This window comes from Cnephaeus nilssonii (assembly GCF_951640355.1).
Source record: "Cnephaeus nilssonii genome assembly, chromosome: 19".
In the NCBI taxonomy this organism is placed as follows: Eukaryota; Metazoa; Chordata; class Mammalia; order Chiroptera; family Vespertilionidae; genus Cnephaeus; species Cnephaeus nilssonii.
The window spans coordinates 14,829,783-14,850,990 of NC_137090.1; the positions used below are offsets into that span (position 1 = coordinate 14,829,783).

General features: G+C 54.0%; 1 protein-coding gene across 2 annotated transcripts; it reads right to left on the reverse strand.

The window, feature by feature from the left end:
• Positions 1-2,998: 2,998 nt before the first annotated feature.
• Positions 2,999-16,492, reverse strand: CD300LG (CD300 molecule like family member g). Of its 2 annotated transcripts, XM_079798764.1 has the most exons (8): positions 16,387-16,492; positions 13,876-14,211; positions 10,886-10,984; positions 9,893-10,133; positions 8,739-8,851; positions 6,677-6,729; positions 4,211-4,330; positions 2,999-3,662 (listed from the first exon to the last, which is right to left on the reverse strand). In XM_079798764.1, the coding sequence occupies exons 1-8, from the start codon at positions 16,427-16,429 to the stop codon at positions 3,549-3,551; spliced, it is 1,119 nt and encodes a 372-aa protein (XP_079654890.1). In that variant the 5' UTR covers positions 16,430-16,492; the 3' UTR covers positions 2,999-3,548. The 2 variants fall into 2 exon arrangements, with proteins under 2 accessions (XP_079654890.1, XP_079654891.1); XM_079798765.1 differs by lacking the exon at positions 10,886-10,984 and having other exon boundaries at positions 9,893-10,022.
• Between the last annotated feature and the right edge of the window lie 4,716 nt (positions 16,493-21,208).

Consider the following 21,208-nt stretch of genomic DNA (forward strand, 5'->3'; position numbering starts at 1 on the left):
TGCCCTTCCTTGTTTCCCTGTCTTAGGTATATTTTCGTTGCCATCGTGGACCCAATACCTTTGGCTCAGTGCCGCGTAGCCCTTCTCTTTGGATGGCTCCATCCCCCGCCCTCTTTTCCTGAAATAAATTCGTTTTTTCTTTACCCACCATCTGAGAGGGCTTAGTTAGCCTGCCCGGGCCTCACCAACTTTGACCTTTCACTGGCAGTCATCAGCAGTGATTACGGTTGTTATGGAGGAATTTTAGCTGATGACGGCTTGGTCTTCCTGGGAAACTGAGCAAATGACAAGAGACACATTACACAAACCTTATAAATTCTAGGGCTGTATAGAGCCAAAGTTATAAACGACATAAAAGATTACTCTAGGCTAGACTACCTGCGAGGCTCCATATGCAGGCTAGGTTAGGGACAGTTCCTCCGGCCACACCCACAGGGACGGGGTAGAGGCTTTGAGAAATGCCGATGGTGAGGCCCCGGTGGGAGTGAAATCGGTTCTGCCATTTCAGAAAGCTGTGTTAAACCACCACAAAGAAAACCTAACTTCTGCGGCTGGATGCCTTTTTTTTCTTTTTCCTGAACAGGTTTTATTACATGCAGGGGATGGGGCTCAGTCCTTCTTGGCTACTGTCTTCCTCGTGGCTGCAAGGACATTGCTCAGCGCCTCTCTCTTCCTCTTGGCATGGATGTGTGTCCCCATCCTTTTCTGGATAAATTGCAGGGCCCTCTTGTCCTTAGAGACCGTGAGCAGCTCTCCGTGCGCCGCTCACAGGGGGCAGAGCCACCCCCTCTTAGACCGTGGCCTGCAAGAACGCGGGCGCTTGGTGAGGCGCCTGCGGCGGCCGCTCACATTTTTGGTCGCCTTGTGGCCCTTGTTGAGACCCACGCCGTGGGGGAGCGCAGAGCCATGGCAGAGGCCCTGGGGTCAATGGCGGTGGATTCCACCCGGACCAACGAACCTGCTGAACGCCTTTTTGAAAAGAAAGGGTTTGTTGGGCCATATTGCTGGCCAGAGGAGGACCAGGCCCCGAGCATGAGGTCTGAGCCACCAGCAGCATGATTTGGTGGGGAAGGCCACGTGTCCCCGCTCCTGGAGTCCACGAGCGTTTTTCTATATATTTTTTTAATATATCTTATTGATTTTTTACAGAGAGGAAGAGAGAGGGATAGAGAGTTAGAAACATCGATGAGAGAGAAACATCGATCAGCTGCCTCCTGTACACCCCCACTGGGGATGTGCCCGCAACCAAGGTACATGCCCTTGACCGGAATCGAACCTGGGACCTTTCAGTCCGCAGGCCGACGCTCTATCCACTGAGCCAAACCGGTTTCGGCTATATTTGTTTTTGGGAAGAAAGATGCCATTTGTTTTTATGTCTTTTTACATATATTTTTATTTTATTGATTTTTTACAGAGAGGAAGGGAGAGGGATAGAGAGTTAGAAACATCAATGAGAGAAACATCGATCAGCTGCCTCCTGCACACACCCCACTGGGGATGTGCCCACAACCAAGGTACATGCCCTTGACCGGAATCGAACCTGGGACCTTTCAGTCTGCAGGCCGACGCTCTATCCACTGTCCACTGAGCCAAACAGGTTTCGGCAAGATGCCATTTGTTTGGACAGAATTTACATTGGCTGCAGAAGGGGGCTGAGATAAGGTGAAGCCGGGACACTTCTGTGTTAGGAGCACATTCTGGGGAAGGAAGAAATATTCACTGCTTTTGATTGGTTTCAGGCAACAGTCCAGAAAGTTCATCCGTGTGCAGGATGCGGCGATGTCTGGGGTCAGCTGGTCGGTGCCCGGAGGTTGATTCAGAGCTCCAGAAACATTCAGGAATGTCAGCAGTCTTTTGTCAGTTGGCCCACAGCTGTTAATGGGTTAATTAATTCACCACTATAATAATTCATTGGTTAATTATTCCTGTCTCTTTTGCTCTCTCTCTTGCCTGCTGTAATTTAATTTAGAACATCTCAGAATTGTTCTTTTGTCAGCTGTTTAGCAATAGGTATTAGCAACTTCAAAAATATTTATACCCTATGACCCGGCACTTTCACATACGCAAATCCTCCTGAAAGAAATCTCCACGTGCAGATAAAGCCTTGTGCAGAGCAAACGTGGGAAATAGTTATCTGGTGAAAGAGAACAATGAAAGTAAAGCACACTGACATGACAAAATATGACACAGCTGATAAACAGTTTATTTATAAAAGGTTTGTAAAATCATAGAGAAATGCTTAACTATATGCTCTAATAGTTAAGTGGGAAAAGCAGGATATGAAGTTGTATATGCAAAATAATTCGCAAAAGAACACCAGCCAATGATGCGGAGAAAAAAGACTGAAAGGAAATAGAACGAAATGCAGTAATGAGGGTCTCTGGGTAGCGGTGAGAAGATGAATGACTTATTTTCTTCTTTTCCCTCCAAGTTTTGTATACCGGGCAAGCTATCCCCTCTCCACCCCTCACCCCGCCCCCAATTTCACTGTGAAAAAAAAGAAGAAAGAAAAATAATAGTAGCTCTGGGGCCAGACTCAGGGACACCTTGAGGTTCCCTGTAGGTTCCTGCCCTAAACCCTTCCCTCTCCATTTTAGAGACCCACCTGCACCAGTGGCTTCCTACCCTTCACCCCAGCCCCTCACCAGCACCCACAGGCAATTAACCCTTTCTCGACAAGGACGGGGCCAAGCGTTTCTCCATCCTTCTTCCAAAGCCTGGAGTGCATGGCTGGCTGGGTGGGGAGATCAGAAAGGCGACTCCCTGCCTCCCAGCGTGTACCTGCCCTGGGCGGACCTCAGGCAGGCCCAGGAAAGCCTCCAGCTGGGTCACGGTTTCGTGGGCAGACATCCCTATGGGGCAGGCGGAAGACCCCACATTCCAAATAAAGGACTAAGCTGGAAGGACCCGAGAGTTCAGGGTGCCCAGGGGTTCTCCACCTTAAATCGCCAGGTACTTGTTAGAAATCCCCCCCCCCCCCCCCCCCCCCGCAGGGCCGGTTTGGAAGGAGGTGGTGGAGCCCAGGAATCGCTTTGTTAAGCAGCTTCCTGAGGCCTGGGATGCAGTGGTTCCCAGCTGCACTTGGAGAAGTCAGAACTGGTCTAACCCAGCCACAGGCTCCCTCCTCCCCTCCAGCTTCTGCAGGAGAAAGTGGTGCTGCGTCTGAGGATGGAAGGAAGGGAGGAGCCGGTGGGGCGGGCCTGGAGGGGGCGGAGGGAAGCCGGCTGCGGGGTCCAGGCCCAGGGGATTGCCTGCAGCAGGTACACCCAGACCAGGTCTTCTGAGCCCTGCCTGGGCCTGGCGAGGGCCCAGGGATGTGAACGTGCTGGGCAGGTCCCGGGCTCCGCTGGGACCGTGAGGCCACCGGGCAGGCGGACACGGGCCTCCAGGTCGGGCTGGGGCAGGCAGGAGCGCCCGGGAGCCTGCAGAGGCCCGGCGCCTGGCGGGTGGGCTCTGAGGCCACGGCCCAAAGCTCATTGGAAGGAGCGTACATCCAGCCACTCCGGGTCACGGTTGGCGGCAGGCCCGGCCCGGAGGGCGCTCGGTGGCTAGACTGGGATGAACACGGAGGATCTGAGCTCCTCCTCAGACACGTGAAAGGGAGGCCCTGGGTTCGCCTCAGCCGCCGGGTCCTGGAGAGAGGCCTCCTCTTCCTCCAAAGTCTGGAAAGACAGCAGTGGGGTTGGGAGTAGAGCCCAGGTGGGGGGATCTACCCCAGAGCCTCTCCCCCAGTTCCAGGCCTCTGTCCATGTGAGGGGGCACAGGAGCAAACAACTCCCCAGAATCCCCAGGCTTAGACTCACCGCCCCTCCCCCCTAGCCCTCCCTCCACCCCCTCCCCTCCCCTCCCCAGGGAGCCCAGGCCGGGCTCTGGCTTTAGAGGTTGGGATCCTGCCAGCCCCGAGCTCTTTAAGCCAGTGGTCGCCAACCGGTGGTCCGTGAGGTCTGAAAGGTTGGCGGCTGCTGGTTTAAGCTGTGATTCCCAACAAGCCAGTCAAGAATGTTCTGGATGGGAAAGGAAGAAAGGTCAAGAGCTCTGGCTCCGAGTGGAACGGCCCAAGGCCTGTGGTTTTGATGGGGTAGGTGGGTGCATGGGTGGGGAGCAGAGTTTGGGGAGCAGTGCTAAGGAAAGAGCCTTTCCCCACTTCCCCGCACTGTCAGAGCGGGGCCAGGCTAGGTGGCTTTAGACGCCGAGGGCCCTGTGTCCACACCTGGCTTGGGCACCGGATCTCCTGGATCTCCGTGTAGGGGCCGGCGGAGGGCTTGGGGCCGGCTCGAGGCCCAGCGGGCGCTGCGAGGTTGACCACCGCGTACTCCGGGACCAGGCGGTTCTGAAACAGAGACTCAGTCAGAACAGCCCGTTCTTGGCAGCGGGGATGGTCCGTGAAGGGAAATGCAGGAGGGGTGGGCGAGCGGGAGGACATGGGCTGTGAAGTCACAGTCCCGACGTCCCATTTCCTCTGTCTCAGCGGGACCGTGGGCAAGCCACCGAACCTCCCCAAGACCCCGTGTCCTAAGCTGTAAGGTGGGGATACGCATTTGTTCCTCAGGGTTGTAATGACGCTTCATGACAATGTTTTATCACTCCACAACGGGGCCTCCTGCAATGATGAGTTTGTTTTCATTATTGTTATTTCCAGCTCTGGCTGCAGGTTCTTTGTCATAGGCTCAGAGAGGGCAGACTTGGACATCTCAAAGATTCACTCAATAACAAACAGCACGAGAAGAATTCTCCAGAGATCATTCGTCTGAGGAACCCCTCCTGGATCAGATGGGGACACCGAGGCCTGGGGAAGAGAGACTGGGACCTCCCCAACACGTTCACATTCACGGGAAGATGGGCAGGTTACAGAACCTCCTAAGCCCCAGTTTTCCCCTCTGACAGGGTTGCAGCTGGGTAAGTGTGAGATGAGACAATCCATCAGGCCGGGAGACGCCTGGCCAGGCACCTCAGGACAGCTGTGCCCTGAGAGTCTGGGCCAGGGGCCTCGGCCAACGCTGCTAGGACCCGGGAGCAGGAAGTGGAGGGGCCTGGCATCCCAACCTGAGGACCCGAGGATGCTTTTTCCACTGATTCTCCGAGAGAGAGAGGAAAGGAGGGGGAGAGACAGGGAAAGAGAGAAACGTCAATGTGAGAGAGACTCGTTGACTGCAAAACTGAGACCCTTCAGCCGCCTGGCTGATGCTCTGAGCACTGAGGAAAACGGCCAGGGCAAACCTCCAGTCCTTCACCTCCACCTCCGGACTCTGCTCAGAACGACAGAAGCCAAAGAAAAGCAGAAGTTTTCAGCTGGTCCCACTCACAGGATCTGGCCTCCGACCCTCCTGGGAGACCTGTTCATCCTTCTCCTAACAAAGCCCCCACCCCAGCTCCTCTGCTCAGGGGCCCAGTGCCCTCCCACAGGTGCAGGGGCAGGAAGCAGAGCGAGGCAGCCCTCCCCGTGGGCTGGACAGCCGCAGAGCAGGGCACAGGCCTGGGGCAGGCACGCCCCGCAGCAGCCGGAGGTCCTGGCTCCTGCCCCAGCTCCTCTCGGGGCAATGGGGAGGGGTGAGCCCCAGGAGGAACAGCCTGGAGGCCGGGCTCCGAAAGTGGCCGGTGGCAGCCTCTGTCCCTCGCCTTGACCTTCCCCTCACTCCGGTCCACCACCTTTCGCCTCGTAGAGTTTCCTGAGACAACAACAGCTGCTTCCTAAGCCGCGCCCAGGACCCCATTCCCGCCCCCGCCCCAGCCCCTCCCAAGAGGGATCAGGCCTGAGCTTTTGTCTTTGCTGGCGCCAGGAAAGAAGTCGGAGTAGCCCCTTTCCTGCCCCCCAGAGTTTAGGAAATCCGAGTGGAAGCATCTCGGTAAACAGCGGAGGGAGGAGGGGGGGCGGGGTGAGGCAGGTGGGGCTTTGGGTTCCTGAACCCGTGACGCGCAGCCCTCTCCCTACGTGGAAAGGGACGTTTCTCTTTGCAGGGGTCAGGGAAGGGCCAGGGCAGGTCCCCCTCTCCAGGAAGATGGGCAAGTTACCCCATTCCTTCTTCCCCTGGGTTCCCAGAGCACCACCTTCAGGCTGTGTCTCAGAGCCAAGGAGATGCTCAGGGAACACATGAGGGCGCTCTGAAGAGAGCAGAGATGGGAGATGAGAAATCGGGGTCCCGTTCTCTAGTTGGGCCACCACTTGCTGTGTGACCTTGGGCAAGATTTTTACCCTCTCTGGGCCTCCGTTTCCTCTTCTGCACAAGCAGACCAGCCTGTAGTTGTCATACTCCGGTGGGCGTCAGAATCCACAGGGGCCCCGCCCCTAGAGGTTTCAGTTGGGAGAGGGTATTTCTGACACCACCTGCCCCCCCCCCAGGGGTTCTGAAAGGGGGTGCGCACCCAACTTAGAGGAAGGCTGGACTAGAAGATCTCAAAGGCCCACTCTGGATCCAGCGCTGATCTCCTCTGATTAGAAAAGAGGGATGAGAGGAGGGCGCTGGGCCTGGCCCTCGGTGGGGAGGAAGGCTGTCAGCTCACAGCCTGAAGGGCTGGTCTTGGGGCGCAGAGACTCCCTGGCGGTGGGAAGCTATCCCTGCCTTGAGGTCAGCCATGGAGGACCAGGTAGGGAGACGCGGAGGCGGAGCCTGGAGCCCTAACTTCCAGCCCTGCCGCGTCTGAGGGTCCGAGCGTGGCCTTTGCCTGCTTTCTGACTTACCAAGTGTGAGAGGTGGACCTTCTCATTCTTCTGTGTCTCCGTGGCCATTTGAACTGAAAGAGATGAGAAGGAGCACCTTGAGGCCAGGAGTAGCCTGCAGCTGCTCCCACAGAGGGGAGGGGCTTCCTAGAGGGAGGTGGCAGGCAGGTTGGGCAGAAATGCCCCTTCTAGCTCAGCCCCTTGGCAGTGATTGGGCCTTTTGAGATCAGTACATGGACACCTCCTCATGTGGGCCAGAACCAGGCTGGGGAAGTAAAATTCTGTGTGCTAAAGTCATTGCTTCTTTTTTTAATCCTCACCCAAAGAGTGAGAACACTTTTTCCATTGATTTTTGGAGAGAGTGGAAAGAATGGTGGAGGGGAAGAGAGAGAAACATCAGTGTGTTAGAGACCATCGGTTGGTTGCCTCCTGCCCGCACCCCAACCGGGGGTGGGGTGGGGTGGGAGTGGGGATTGAACTTGAAACCAAGGTATGTGCCCTTGAACAGGAATCGAACCAGAGACCCTTCGGTCCATGGGCCGACACTCTAACCACTGAGCAAACCAGCCAGGTGCCGGGCATTGCTGTGTCATTGCTTCTTAAACCTCAGTGTGCATACAGGGCCCCAGGACATGTTATTAAATGCAGATTCTAATTCAGTAGACTGGCCTTGGGGCCTAAGAGTCTGCACTGCTACCAGGCTACCAGGAGGGGTCACTGCTGCTAGCTGGGGACCACAATTTGAGAGGCAAAAGGCTAAGAGGTTCTGAGGTTGTGGCCAGGAATGCTCCCACCTGTACGCTCCTCCCCGACTCCTCTGTGGGGATTTGGGGACGTGGGCAAAGCTGACATTTCTTCCTGGGGCCGCACAGGATGTCCCCTTGGCCCATGGCCATCTGCACAGGGACAACATTGCCAGTTTGCAAAGTGCTTTCCCAAGCACCTTCCTGTTTCCACTACTTCCTAGCGATGCAAGCACAGGGCCTCAGTCTCTTTCCCTGTATAATGGGAGTGCTTGTGATAAGTAGTTCCTAACGCCACAGTATGGAGGAGATCAAAGGAGATAATGGCAACATAAGCTACACAGCAATGCCCGGCACCTGGTAGTCTCTGTTACTGCTATTTCCGGTAGTATCTGTGCTGTCCAACACAGGAGCCACGAGCCACACATGGTCACTGCGCCCTGGAATTGTGACTCCGAATTACACCGGGTTTCCAAGACTCAGTAGGAAAAAACGAATGTGGAATGTGTATCACTAATATTTGCGTCTTGTTTCCACGCTGAAATGATCGTATTTTGATTATATTTGTGTTAAATAAAGTATATGATTAAAATTAACTCCACTAGTTCATTTTTTTATATTTTTCATGTGACTATGAGAGGATTGTAAATTATATATGTGGCTCGTATTCTATTTCTTCTGGACATAGATCTGTGATCTGAAGAAGCCGCGGCTCAGGAAAGTTAGACGAGTCCCCCAAGGTCTCACAGCTAAAAAGGTAGGAGCCCTGGCATTTGAAGCCACGCCTCCAAAGAAGCTGAGCACCTCCAGAGACCCAGCGGCCACCATGTACGTCACGCTCCAGTTCAAGTGCTGGGTCCAGCCTTCCCCCCTATAGTCAGGACTCACACAGGAGCTGGACCTGCAGAGACCGAACATGGCTTCTCTGGGAAGAAATGTCTGGCACCAGGGACCAAGCATCCCGTCAGTCCCAAAGGACCCCGATCTCCACTGCCAACCCCGGGGGACACGTTCGGCTGGGTCTGCACTGGCCAGCGCTTACCCGGATGTCAGTAACTGCGTGCAATTACGTACGAACCCCCAAGAACAATAGGGAGGGAAGTGGCTGATGGCTCTGGATGGACGTGAGCAAGCCAAGAGCCCCCGCTCTCACTCCCCCATTCGAATTACTTTTTCCTAATGCCGATGGCCCTGTGGCTCCCTCAGAAGGGACTCGTGATGCTGTGTCTCAGACAGACACACTGAGCCACAGGGCTTCTCGGGGGTGATGGCGGGAACTGTGGTCTCAGGGAGGTCCCCGGCTGAAAACCTCCCACCCGCTCCCATCTACCTGTGCTCACCTTCCTTCCTGCACCGGAGCAAGCACCTGCCGACGACAGCCAGGCCTGCGGCCAGCAGAAGGATCAGCAGCACCAGGACCGGCGCCAGGATGCGGGCCTTTGAGTCGGACACCCTGCAGAAGGCGCCCGGGGGCGGTCACCAGAGAGCAGCAGCATGCTGTGCGCCCCGACATCCCTGTTCTGGGTCCCAGCCACGTCCCTTGTCTTTCCCAAGGAGATCAGAGGGCACCAGGGACCAGACATCTAGTCCAGTGGTTCTCAGCCTTTCTAACGCCGCGACCCTTTAATACAGTTCCTCATGTTGTGGTGACCCCCAACCATAAAATTATTTTCCTTGCTACTTCATAACTGTAATTTTGCTACTGTTAATGAATCGTAATGTAAATGTCTGTGTTTTCCGATGGTCTTAGGCTCTGCAGCAGCGGTTCATGACCCACAGGTTGAGAACCGCTAGCAGCGTAGCCTAAAGACCATCGGAAAACACAGATATTTACATTACGATTCATAACAGTAGCAAAATTACAGTTATGAAGTAGCAACGAAAATAATTTTGTGGTTGGGGGTCACCACAACATGAGGAACTGTATTAAAGGGTCGCGGCATTAGGAAGGTTGAGAACCACTGATCTAGTCAGTCCCAAAGGACCCCGATCTCCACTGCCAACCCCAGGCGACACGTTCAGCTGGGTCTGCACTTGCCAGCCGTTGCCCGGATGTCAGTAACTGCGTGCAACTATGCATGAACCCCCAAGAACCATCCTTCAGGTTTGGACTCCAGTTGGGTGGGAAAACATGTTTTTGTTCCACATTTTCATGCCTGGCACAGGGCCCAATGCCAAGCATACAGACAAAAGCTACTGAACTGGGGTGGCTGTCCCTGAGGCTGGGGCAGGGAGAGGGGTGGGCCCTTCGCCTTGGGCGGGACTGCGTGTCCAGGGCGACAGGGCTGCTGGCCCCTGCAGGGCAGGTGGCTCCCTGCTCGAGGGCCCTGCTGAGGGGGGAACGAGGGCTGAATCTGCCCTCACTGCCTCCAGCTGTGGCCGCGGCCAGAGGCTGTCTTCACCTGGAGGAAGGAATGTGAGGTTCTCATTTGCTCAAAGGCTCCTTCCGGTTTGGGGATGGCCTGAAAGGTGACCTTGGTCACCTGGAGCTCACCTGGACTTGCTGTCTTTCGCAGAGGGGGAGTCCGGGTACGTGGGAGGCTGAGAGGTCCCTGCATGAGGAGAGGTGGCTCTGTGAGGCGGGGGCTCTTCGTTCGGAGAGGTCCCTGCATACGGAGAGGTTCCTGTGTATAGAGAGGTTCCTGCGGGCTCGGACGGGGACGGCCCTGTGAATGGAGAGGCCTCGGCCTCTGTCTTCCCCGGCTTGGTGACTGTCGGGTGGACACCGGGAGAAGCTACAAGTCCAAAAGCAATGCCTCAGCACCTTCCCTGGTCCCTGCATCCCATCCCCAGACCTCTGAGCCTTGACCCCTGACCCCTAACTCCTCCCCTCCCTTCCCCTCCCCAGGACCAGTTTCTCAGAACACCCCCAGGTAAAGGGCACCCCAGGAAGCAAACAGAGGCCTAGATAATGCCGTGTGGAGCAAGCCATAGCTCAGGCAAGCCCCACACCTGTGCACAGTCCCCAGCCTTTCTGTGCCCACAGCCTGTTCTCCGTGGGGAGGCGCACACCCCGCCCCCACCTCCAAGACCCAGTCCAGTGACCACTCGGTAGATGCCTTCCTGCCCTCCCCCTACGGTCCTGGCCAATGGTCACCTCTGCTCTCCCCTGAAAGTCCTCATGTCACCATCACATGCCCACCCCCACCTCCTAGGACTCAATAGTCCTTGATCTCCTTCAATAGCCTCGGGGACGACAGGGCAGGGTGGTAGGGACAGGCCCAGAGGTCAGGCAAAGGGCCCAGACCGTCCTGCTCGCCCCTCAGACCCCCGCCTGAACACACGGAAGCTCTGCTCGCAGGCTGTGTCTGCTTCCTGTGTGACCTTGAGCCAATGACCTAACCCTGCTGAGCCTCCCATTGCCCAGCTGACAACCCAGCTCCAAGGATGTGGGGGCCACATAGCGCGCAGCGTCCGGCACCAGGCCGGCACCCACTGGCTGTTTCTCTACAAAGGGGCTGAGAGGGGCAGGAAAACCATGACTCACTCAATGCTGGGGGCTGAGTTTGCCAAGCTTTGGCCTTGGGCTGGAGGCTTGTGGCAAGAGGCTGGAAGGAGGGGGTGGGAGAGGGAGGACAGCAGGGACCTAGAGGAAAGGAAAGGCTGTCTCAGGGAGGCAGGGATCACTGCTCTGAGCCAGATTTCCTGCCTTGGGAGCAGCCAGCAGCTCCCCCCACCCCCACCCCCATCTCCACTCAGAACATCGCCACCTTTCCCCCTTCCTCAGCCACTCAGGAGCCACGGATGGTAGATTCCAGCAGATTGCTGGCCTTCCGCTCCTGCAGGCCCTTGACCTCCCACTAAGCGCAGACCTTCGTCTTCCCTTGTCCCCCACTGCCCACGGGCCTTTTCCATGCCGCCCTTCACCCCGATGCCAGTTTTGTCTCTAAAATATCTATTGGGCCCCATCACTTTCTACTTCAGAACAGTCAGTGACTCCCCATTGCCCATGAGCTGAAATCCAAACTTTTTCTCGTGCCGTTCAAGGCCTTTTAAACTCAGGCTTCAACCCACTTTGCCAACTTCACCTCTTCCCCATCCCGTGCATCGACCAGACAGTTACCCTCTAGTCCATCTAAGCTAGCCTCCTGCCTCTTCCATACCTTTGACTTGCTGTTCCTTTGTGTGCCATGCCTTTCCTTCCCATCTCGACTGAACTCACCAAGCACCGGCTCAAAAGTCAACTCCACACCTTCCCCGGGAGGAGCCAATCCTCTATTCTTCATGTACCCACAGCACCCTGTGCGTGGCGCCAGTGGAACTAATACTCCATTTGTGGCAATAACTTGTTTATGGGGTCTCCCCACTAGGCTGGGACTCCCCACTAGGCTGGGACTCCCCACTAGGCTGGGACTTTCCAAGGGCAAAACGCCTAGCCTCCTTGCCTAGCACAGTAGGCAGGGGCCAAGCTCCCAGCAGCCAGTGGGGCCAAGCTCCCAGCAGCCACTGCGCTCCCCCCCTCCCCACGTCTATCAGTCACCTCCTTTCTGACTTACATGCCATCCTGGACTCTCTTCCTTCCCACCATTTTCTATTGTGATCTAGGTCAGTTTTTCTCCAAATTTTCTGAGTAAATGATCAAATCTGCAGATAAAGAATATTTTTCTTTTCCTTTCCAATATGCGTACTTCTTAATCTCATCCTATTTCATTGCCTAGGGCCTCCAGGTAATGATGAAGAGTAGTAATGGTAGTGGGCATCTTGCCTTGCTCTGACCTTCCTAGAAATTCTTCGAATGCTTTGCCACACTCTGGTGTGCAGACACGCACACTGGCTCGTGAGAGCTAAGACTTAGCTTTTCAGGAATTTTGTGAGCTGGTTGTTAAACTGTTGGTGGCTGGAAATTGGCCACGGCAGGGGCATTTACACCACAGAAATGGGCCAACACTACAAGTCGGAGTCTCCCCAGCCGTTTGTTATGTACATTCACCAGCCCACCACTGCCGTTAGCTTTCTTTATTTCCAATACCCCAACCGTCATCAGAGAGAGGCCAACAGGGTCTGATACAGGAGGACAATATCATGAAAGCAGTAGAGCCTCAAATATAGGATTAAAATAAAGACCCATGGATGATGGGGATCTGGCAGTGGGGATGGACCTGGGGTGGGATGGGTCCCAGCTCCGGGGCCAGGAGAGGGAAAGAGCAGATTCCAAAGCCAGAAATGACCTGCTGTTGACTCCTGGCCCCACCACTTCCTGCCCTGAGACCCTGGGCAAATCATTTCATCTCTCGGCGCCTCAGTCCCCATCTGTGAAATGCGATACAAGACCGGCCTCACCCTTACTGACATGCAGCCGGGGGCTGCTCACTCCCCTGGGCCTCTCTGGTCCTCCTCCTCCTCCTCGGCTCAGCAGGTCCAGGTGGGATTCCGGGCACTCAGAGAGGTGCTCAGCCCCATCCACTGCCCCAGCCCCAGCCCAGCCCCAGCCCAGCCCCAGCCCCAGCCCCAGCCCAGCCCCAGCCCCAGCCCAGCCCCAGCCCCAGCCCCAGCCCCAGCCCAGCCCCAGCCCAGCCCCAGCCCCAGCCCCAGCCCCAGCCCCAGCCCAGCCCCAGCCCCAGCCCCAGCCCCAGCCCAGCCCCAGCCCCAGCCCCAGCCCAGCCCCAGCCCCAGCCCCAGCCCCAGCCCAGCCCCAGCCCCAGCCCCAGCCCAGCCCCAGCCCAGCCCCAGCCCCAGCCCCAGCCCCAGCCCCTAATGTTTCCGAGCTCAACAAGCCCCTCTGAGGCTGGTTGCCAGGCACGCCTCACACCTGTCCATGGGACTTCAAGATCTGGGAAGAGGAGGCGAGAAGGAAGAGCCGAGGGAGCTACAAGCAGGTGAGGCCAGCGTGGCCATGGCTTATCCGTGGTCGGGAAACTGCGGCTCGCAAGCCACATGCGGCTCTTTGGCCCCTTGAGTGTGGCTCTTCCACAAAATACCACGGCCTGGGCGAGTCTATTTTGAAGAAGTGGCGTTAGAAGAAGTGTAAGTTTAAAACATTTGGCTCTCAAAAGAAATTTCAGTCGTTGTACTGTTGATAGTTGGCTCTGTGGACTAATGAGTGTGCCGACCACTGGCTTAGGTGATGCTGTGGGGAGGGCCCAGCCTGAGGAATCCTCTGGACTCTCTCTGACTCCAGGGAGGAAGGGATCTTTTCTGTTGCCCCAGCCGTGGCAATGTCTCCCACAGCTGGGCAGAGAGGAAGGGCACTGAGCCGGGCGGTGGACAGACCTGGGTTTGAGGCTGCTCTGCCACCTACTAGTGGGGTGACCTTGGGCAGCGAGAGGGAAGGAACAGCGGAGGCTCGTGCGGCAACCTCTGTGCCCCACACGCTGATGCACTTTTGACCTGTGTGGTTTCCCTGCGTCCCTGAGACACACTCCCATGAGGCATTGCGCCCTGCGTGTTGGGGGAACTGGGTCCACTACCGACCCACCCCGCCCCCCTTCCCCTCGGCATCTCCCGTCCTCCAGCCAGGGCAGGAGAGACCTCAGTTACCTGGAAGGACGAGCAGAGAGACCAGGAACGTCTCATCAATGCCCAGGATGGTGATGCCACACCAGTAGTCTCCCGAGTCCTGCAGGGTGAGCTTCCTCAGGGTCACGTTGAACGTGAGCTTCTGGGGATCGTCTTGGATGGACACCCTGCCCTCTGTCCTCTCCTGGCCGTCTTCTCTCGCGTAGACGATGCCCGCGCAGCGGGAGAGGAAGACCCCGCTTTTCCTGCACCAGTATTTCTTGTGCTCCCGCAGCTTCTCCGTGTAGGTGCACTGCAGGGACACAGTGCCACCTTCGAATCCTCTGATCTTCTTCGGCCCCATCAGCGCTTCATAACCTGCAACCACAGCAGGGACAGGGGTCAGAATTCCCTGGATTCAAGCACCGCGGTCAAGACCAGAGGTTTTTCTCCGTCACCCCTTTCTGGGGGCAGCCCTGTCAGAGCTGGTACTCCCCCCCACCACCAGGGGACCTTGGGACAGGGCTGTTGAAATAGATCTATTTCTATATAATTGTTTCCCTAAACCTGACACATTAAAGGATTATGGGGAGGGAAGCTCTCGCTTCAGACAGCCTGGAGTGTGAGTCCCGGCACTGCCACTTAGGAGCTGTGTGACCTTGGGGAAGTTGCTTGACCTCTCTGGGCTTCTGAGTGTTCTCATCTATAGGTAAGGATAATATCTTTTTGTTGTTGTTGTTGAAAAGAATTACTTTTATTGATAGACATAATAACCCAAGGGCAAACATTAATCGACAAAACCCCCTGTTTGTAGAGGTCCGTGGAAAACCAGCCTCATGGCCTGTGACCGTGAGCTGCTCCAGGTGGAGTCTGGAGAGGTGCGACCGCAGCCCAAACCCAGGGAATTCTGCAGCCTCTGGAGAGGCCCCCGCAACACCGGGCGGTGCCAAGTGAGAGCCTGGTCATGGGCGTCACTGACCTCCTGCTCAAACAGGACAAGGTAGTTGGGTGGCTCCTGGCCTCATACAGACTTTTGGAGTCTGCCTGGGGGTCTAACAAGCAGTCATGGTCATAACTGGAGACTCAGATTTAAAGGTGGGGCTAAAAATAATAATAAATGAGAAGGCAGGATACAAAAGTGTAGATCCTGAATTATCTGTTTTTTTTTGTGTTTTTTTTTTAAAGAAAAATTACTTTTGCCCTAGCTGGTTTGGCTCAGTGGATAGAGCATCAGCCTGCGGAGCGGGGGGGGGGGGGGGGGGGGGGGGGGGGGGTCCTGGGTTTGATTCCGGTCAAGGGCACATGCCTGGGTTTCGGGCTGGATCCCCAGTAGGGGGCGTGCAGGAGGCAGCTGATAGATGATTCTCTCTCATCATTGATGTTTCTATCTCTCTCTCTATCCCTTCCTCTCTGAAATCAAAAAAATATATATATAAAAAAGAAAAAATACTTTTAATACACACACAGTCAGCCAATTAACATTGGTTATCTCCGTCGGTGACATTTTCTTCTCCACAATGCGCACGTGTAATTTGTTCTTTTAAAATACTGTTTTATTTTTCAATTACAGTTTACATTCCATGTTATTTTGTATTAGTTTCATGTGTACAGCATGGTGGTGGGACAGCCATATACTTTACAAAGTGTTCCCCCTGCTATTTCCAGTACCCACCTGGCCCCATACATAGTTATTACACTATTATTGGCTATATTCTCTGTGCTGTACTGTATATCCCAGTGACTGTTCTGTTACCACCAATCTGTACTTCTGAATCCCTTCACCCTTTTCACCCAGGCCCCCTCCCTCCTCCCTTTGGCAACCACCAGTCTGTTCTCTGTATCTATGAGTCTGTTTCAATTCTGTTTCTCTGTTTATTTTGTTCCTTAGATTCCACATATAAGTGAAATCACATGGTGTTTGTCTTCCTCTGACTGACTGACTTCGCTTAGCATAGGACCCTCTAGGTCCATCCATGCTGTTCCAAACGGTGGGACTTCATTCTCGTGTAATGTAACATGTTATCATATGTAAGGCACACTCTCATTTTACATACTGCTAAGGAAAACATTGTCAATTGAACAACTGGCATGACTTACAAAATGCACCCCGATGTCTGATGTTAAAAGGTTAACAATAGAGCAGGTCTGTGAACGGACGAAACGCGAAAATGGCCTCTCAGGGTTGCTGTGAGTTTAGCAGCCGTTCAAGAAATGTTTGCTGAGTTTCACGCGGCAACTGTACGGGGGATGTCTGCTCTGCCTCCGAGTAGGAAAGTGATGAGAGAGGAAAGCGTCTCTCACAGCCACACAGACACGCAGAAGCTGGAACCCCCCGTCGGGGCCAACCCCTGGCTCTGGGTTCCAGAACCAGCAAGTGCCGGCCCGCTGAGGGCTGCGGAGGCCTGGGGTGGGGTGAAGCCTGGAAGGACCAGGCAGGGCTGGGTCACAGCCGCACGCACAGCGGGAAAGGAAACGCCGGTTCAGGGGGTCCTCTCTCGGCAGACTCACAGCCTCAGCCCTGCACCCCTCCGCTACTCCCTCTGCCCATCTCACCTGGGAGCAGGAGGCAGCCCCACAGCAGCACCAGGGGCCTCATGGTGGGCACAGGACACGCAGGAGCACACGCAGCGAACTGGGAGCGCCTCTTGGGAGCACAGGAGCTTTAACTTCCTCCCGATGAGTGGGATCCAAACGAGGAAGGGAGGGGAGGGGCCGTGTGGGTCACCCCTGGGCACCCAGCCCAGGGATCCGCCTTTGCCATTCAATCTAATTACCTCCCTCCCCGCTTAACCTCCTCCCCCCCTAAAATATTCCCTGAGAGCACTTCTCCCAAACCCCTGCCCCTTCCAAGGAGTCTTAACCATGCCCACAGCCATGCACCGAAGGGGGTCGGTGTGTAAAATGCAGGGAGTCCATGAACTGGGATGAGAAAAAAAATTACAAAATGACTTTCTCTAAGCTTTAAGTAATATCTTTTCCTTCTATTATGAGTGTTAGCAGGACCTGTGACTTTGCCACCAAGACAAATCACAGACACTAGCACGTCAAGTTGTCACCGATAACCCAAAATATGGTGGCTGCTCCTCATTGCGTGGAAGATCCTTAGTTATTAGATTTGGCCACTAGAGCTGGTTTTGAAAGCGCTAAGAGAGAAGCACGTTTACTCCTATATTACACACGTACCTATTTTGATAGCCACTTCAATGTTATTGGTTTTCTTCTAAGCATGTGTATTTTATATATTTAAAAGACCATTATTCTGCCCAACCGGGGTGGCTCAGTGGTTGAGCATCGACCTATGAACCAGGAGGTCACGGTTCAATTCCCAGTGAGGGCACATGCCCTGGTTGCGGGCTGGATCCCCAGTGTGGGGCATGCAGGAGGCAGCCCTATCAATGATTCTCTCTTATCATTGATGTTTCTATCTCTCTCTCCCTCTCCTTTCCTCTCTGGAAAAAAAAAAAAAAAGACCATTATTCTGAGAGGGGGCCGGTAAGCTTCAGATTGCCAAGAGGTCAATGGTAGAGGTCCGAGCTCCTGTGGCAGTGCCCACTGCCCCTCCTGCATCGCCGGCCGGAGGGCGCAGTACGGTCCTTGGCCACCGGGCGGCGGTGCAGGCAGGGGTCAGAAGCCGCAGGGCTGGGCTGAGAGGGAGCCATCTGCAGGCCGTGCTGCAAGGCAGAGCCGTCTTGGCAGCAAAAAAAAAAAATTAATTAGCAGTTTCCCGCCGTTGATTTGAATCCTTCTTGAAAGGAACAAGATGAACACGGACCCTAGAGGGAGCCCTGACACATCTGTCGGTGTGTGTTTTTGTATTGCAAAGTTCATACAGGTTGTAAGCAAAATTTTACACAATGCAGAAATGCTGGGGGGGGGGGGGGGGGGCGGGGAGAACAATGGGAATGTTTCCTGTAATCCCCCTTCTCTGTCAGAAAACCACTGTTTACATTTGGGCATGTGTACGTCCATAGAGACAGCCAGAATTTTATCCACTTGTTGGGCTAATATTTGAAGTAACAATTCAGTGGTTCTGGGAGGGGTGTGCGTGTGTGTGTGTGTGTGTGTGTGTGTGTGTGTGTGTGTGTGATATTCTGGGGGTGTGGGAGACAGGTTTTAATGTCACTGTGATTGGGGGCACTGCTGGGCAGGACAGAGGTTCGCATCAGTGAAAACCCGGTAAGGATGACCCCAGCCCAGGACCCCACTCCCATTACATGTATAGGCTGCAAAAGGTAACCGGTTTTTGCAGTTTTAAAAACACGGATGAAAATAATGTTTATTCTAGCATTTGATAGTATATCTCTCTTCTTTCATTTCTGTCTTGTCCTATACAGAATAATTTCTGACCTTCCTGCTTATCTTTTTTTAAAAAAAATATTTTTATTGATTTCAGAGAGGAAGGGAGAGGGAGAGAGAGAGAGAGACATCAATGATGAGAGAGAATCATTGATCGGCTGCCTCCAGCACATCCCCCTACTGGGGATCGTGCCGGAACCCAAGCATGTGCCCTTTAGCGGAATTGAACCTCGAACCCTTTAGTCCTCAGGCCGGGTCCAATCCACTGAGCCAAACCAGCTTGGGCCTTCCTGCTTATCTTAAAGCCTAACTTATTTATTATAGGCAGGGACAAGCATCTGACACTGTCACGGTTTCCAGTGTCTCTGTGCCTGTGCGTTGACACTTAGAAATATGTTTTATTTGGTGACAAGTTGTTTTCCTTTTTTCCCTCTGTTACAGCTCAGGCACTGTATTGTGATTTTTAAAAAGTAAGTGTGAGAAGACATATTATTTATGATTGCATTTCCGGAGAGTAAAAGAAGTGTTACCACATTTTAATTTTTATGTAGAAGGGGTTGGGTCCAATATGCATCATCCTTGCTCCCTTTGTGTGTCTGGTGAGGTCCTTCCCCCCGCAGCCCCACACCAACCAGGAGCCAGGTTTGAGGACTCCGTTAGAAACAGATGCTCCAGGCCTGAAAGTATTGCAGGAGCTGGGGAGAAGGGCCTAGAGGGAGGGATTAGTATGGGCCCTGCACCTGGTCCCACCCCATGGGGTGGATGGGGGCGGGGGAGGGAGAGCAATAGGGTGGGCAAGATGTGTCCTCTGGTGGGTTTGGGGATCTGAGAGGAGAGGACACAGGTGTCCTGCTTCTTACCCAGAATTCTGGGAGGTGCCCTACCATCAAAGGATATCAGTGGAAAAACTAGTCAAATACTAATAAAGTCTGGAGTTTAGTTACTAGTAATGTGCCAAAGTGAATTTCTTGGTTGTGACAAATGTATCACAGTTAAGTAAGATGTTAACGTTAGAGCAGACAGAATGAAGGACATTCAGGGGAGTTCTGTAGGTATAAAATTATTCCACAATGTAAAGTTTATTTTATTTATTTTAAAAAATAGATTTTTTAAAATTGATTTCAGAGAGGGAGAGGGAGAGAGATAGAAACATCAATGATGAGAGAATCATTGATCGCCTGCCTCCTGCACACCCCCTACTGGGGACTGAGCCCGAAACCTGGGCATTTGCCCTTGACCAGAATTGAACCTGGAACCCTGAGTCTGCAGGCAGGCTGACACTGTATCCACTGAGCCAAACTGGCTAGGGCGTAAAGTTTATTTTTTTAAAAAAAAAGCAGTGAAGAGCCAACAAAAGCATGAGTGGTTACCTGGCTGAGGTCTGCAAGTAGAAACCCAGAAGGATGAGCTGAGCACGCAAGGTGCTTTTGTTTTTTGTGTGTTTTTTTTAAAATTTCTTTATTGATTAAGGTGTCACATATTTGTCCTCATCCCCCCATTCCCATCCCCCACCCCTCCCCACGGATGCCCCCACACCCCTGTTGTCCTTAACCATTGGTTAGGCTTGTATGCATGCACGCAAGTCCCTTGGTTGATCTCTCCCCCCTCCCCCCAACCTCCCCTATCCTCCCTCTGAGGCCCGACATGAGCGAGATCATGTGTCACTAGAAATACACTTATAAGAACTGAATGTGAGACGAGCAATAATAGTTATGCTGACAGGCAAATGAATCAGTCTGTAGTAAGTTTCTTTCTGGACCAACAGTTCTTTTGAGACCCAATTTCAATGTCCACCAGTTCCTTATGAGTACATGTCGGCACTGACCCCTCAGCTCTGGATGGTGGACAAATGGTGGTAATGCAGGTCCGACTCCCTCTGGTTTGGTCTCGCCCGGACGCAGGGCGCAAGGTGCTTTTGACCTGGGGAGCACCTACTGATTCAGGAGGAGCCACTCAGGGAATGTTGGAGTCGAGGGCTATCCTTACCTGTATTCAATCTCCTTAGACTAGGACCAAGGGGCTGCACTTGGGAGAAGGGTGAATGCAGTAACCAGGCCACCGTGGGCGCTCACTCAGCTCTGTCATCAGGTGTCCCAGGAAACTTCAAGCTTTGAACTCGAATTTAAAAAACTGGTCCTGGTCTGGTAATGCCCTCTCTCCCCCTACCCCCAGGTACCTTAAAGATACCAATGAAAATCCTTTCTGGAAGAAGATAGCATCAGCCGCCGAAACCGGTTTGGCTCAGTGGATAGAACGTCGGCCTGTGGACTCAAGGATCCCAGGTTCGATTCCGGTCAAGGGCATGTACATTGGTTGCGGGCACATCCCCAGTAGGGGGTGTGCAGGAGGTGGCTGATCGATGTTTCTCTCTCATCGATGTTTCTAACTCTCTATCCCTCTCTCTTCCTCTCTGTAAAAAATCAATAAAAAAAAAAAAAAGAAGATAGCATCAGCCTATGCCTCAAATATTTGAAAACCATTTTTCCCTTCAAATACAACCCAATCCTATATAATAAAAGGCTAATATGCAAATCGACCAAACGGCGGAATGACTGGTCGCTATGATGTGCACTGGCCACCGGGAGGCAGATGCTCAATGCAGGAGCTGCCCCCTGGTGGTCAGTGCACTCCCACAGGGGGAGTGCCACTCAGCCAGAAGCCGGGCTCACGGCTGGTGAGTGCAGCGGCGGTGGTGGGAGCCTCTCCCGCCTCTGTGGCAGCGCTAAGGATGTCCAGGGAGTGGGCCTAAGCTGTCAGTCGGACATCCCCCAAGGGCTCCCGGACTGCGAGAGGGCGTAAGCTGGGCTGAGGGACCCCCACCAAGTGCATGAATTTCATGCACCAGGCCTCTAGTATACAATGAAAGAGAACCAGATATAGTCTGAGGAGACAAGACTCATAAGCGAGAATGTACAAGAGAAGCAGACCCGTGGAGACTACAGAGATTGAAAGCAGCAGGCGTCGCCTTAACACAACCATTCTCACTGTGTTCAAGGAGGTAAAAGTCAAGCTTGAAATTGTTGACAGGGAATTGGAAAGTATGAAAAATGAGCCAGCGGTTTTGAAAAAGAACAACATC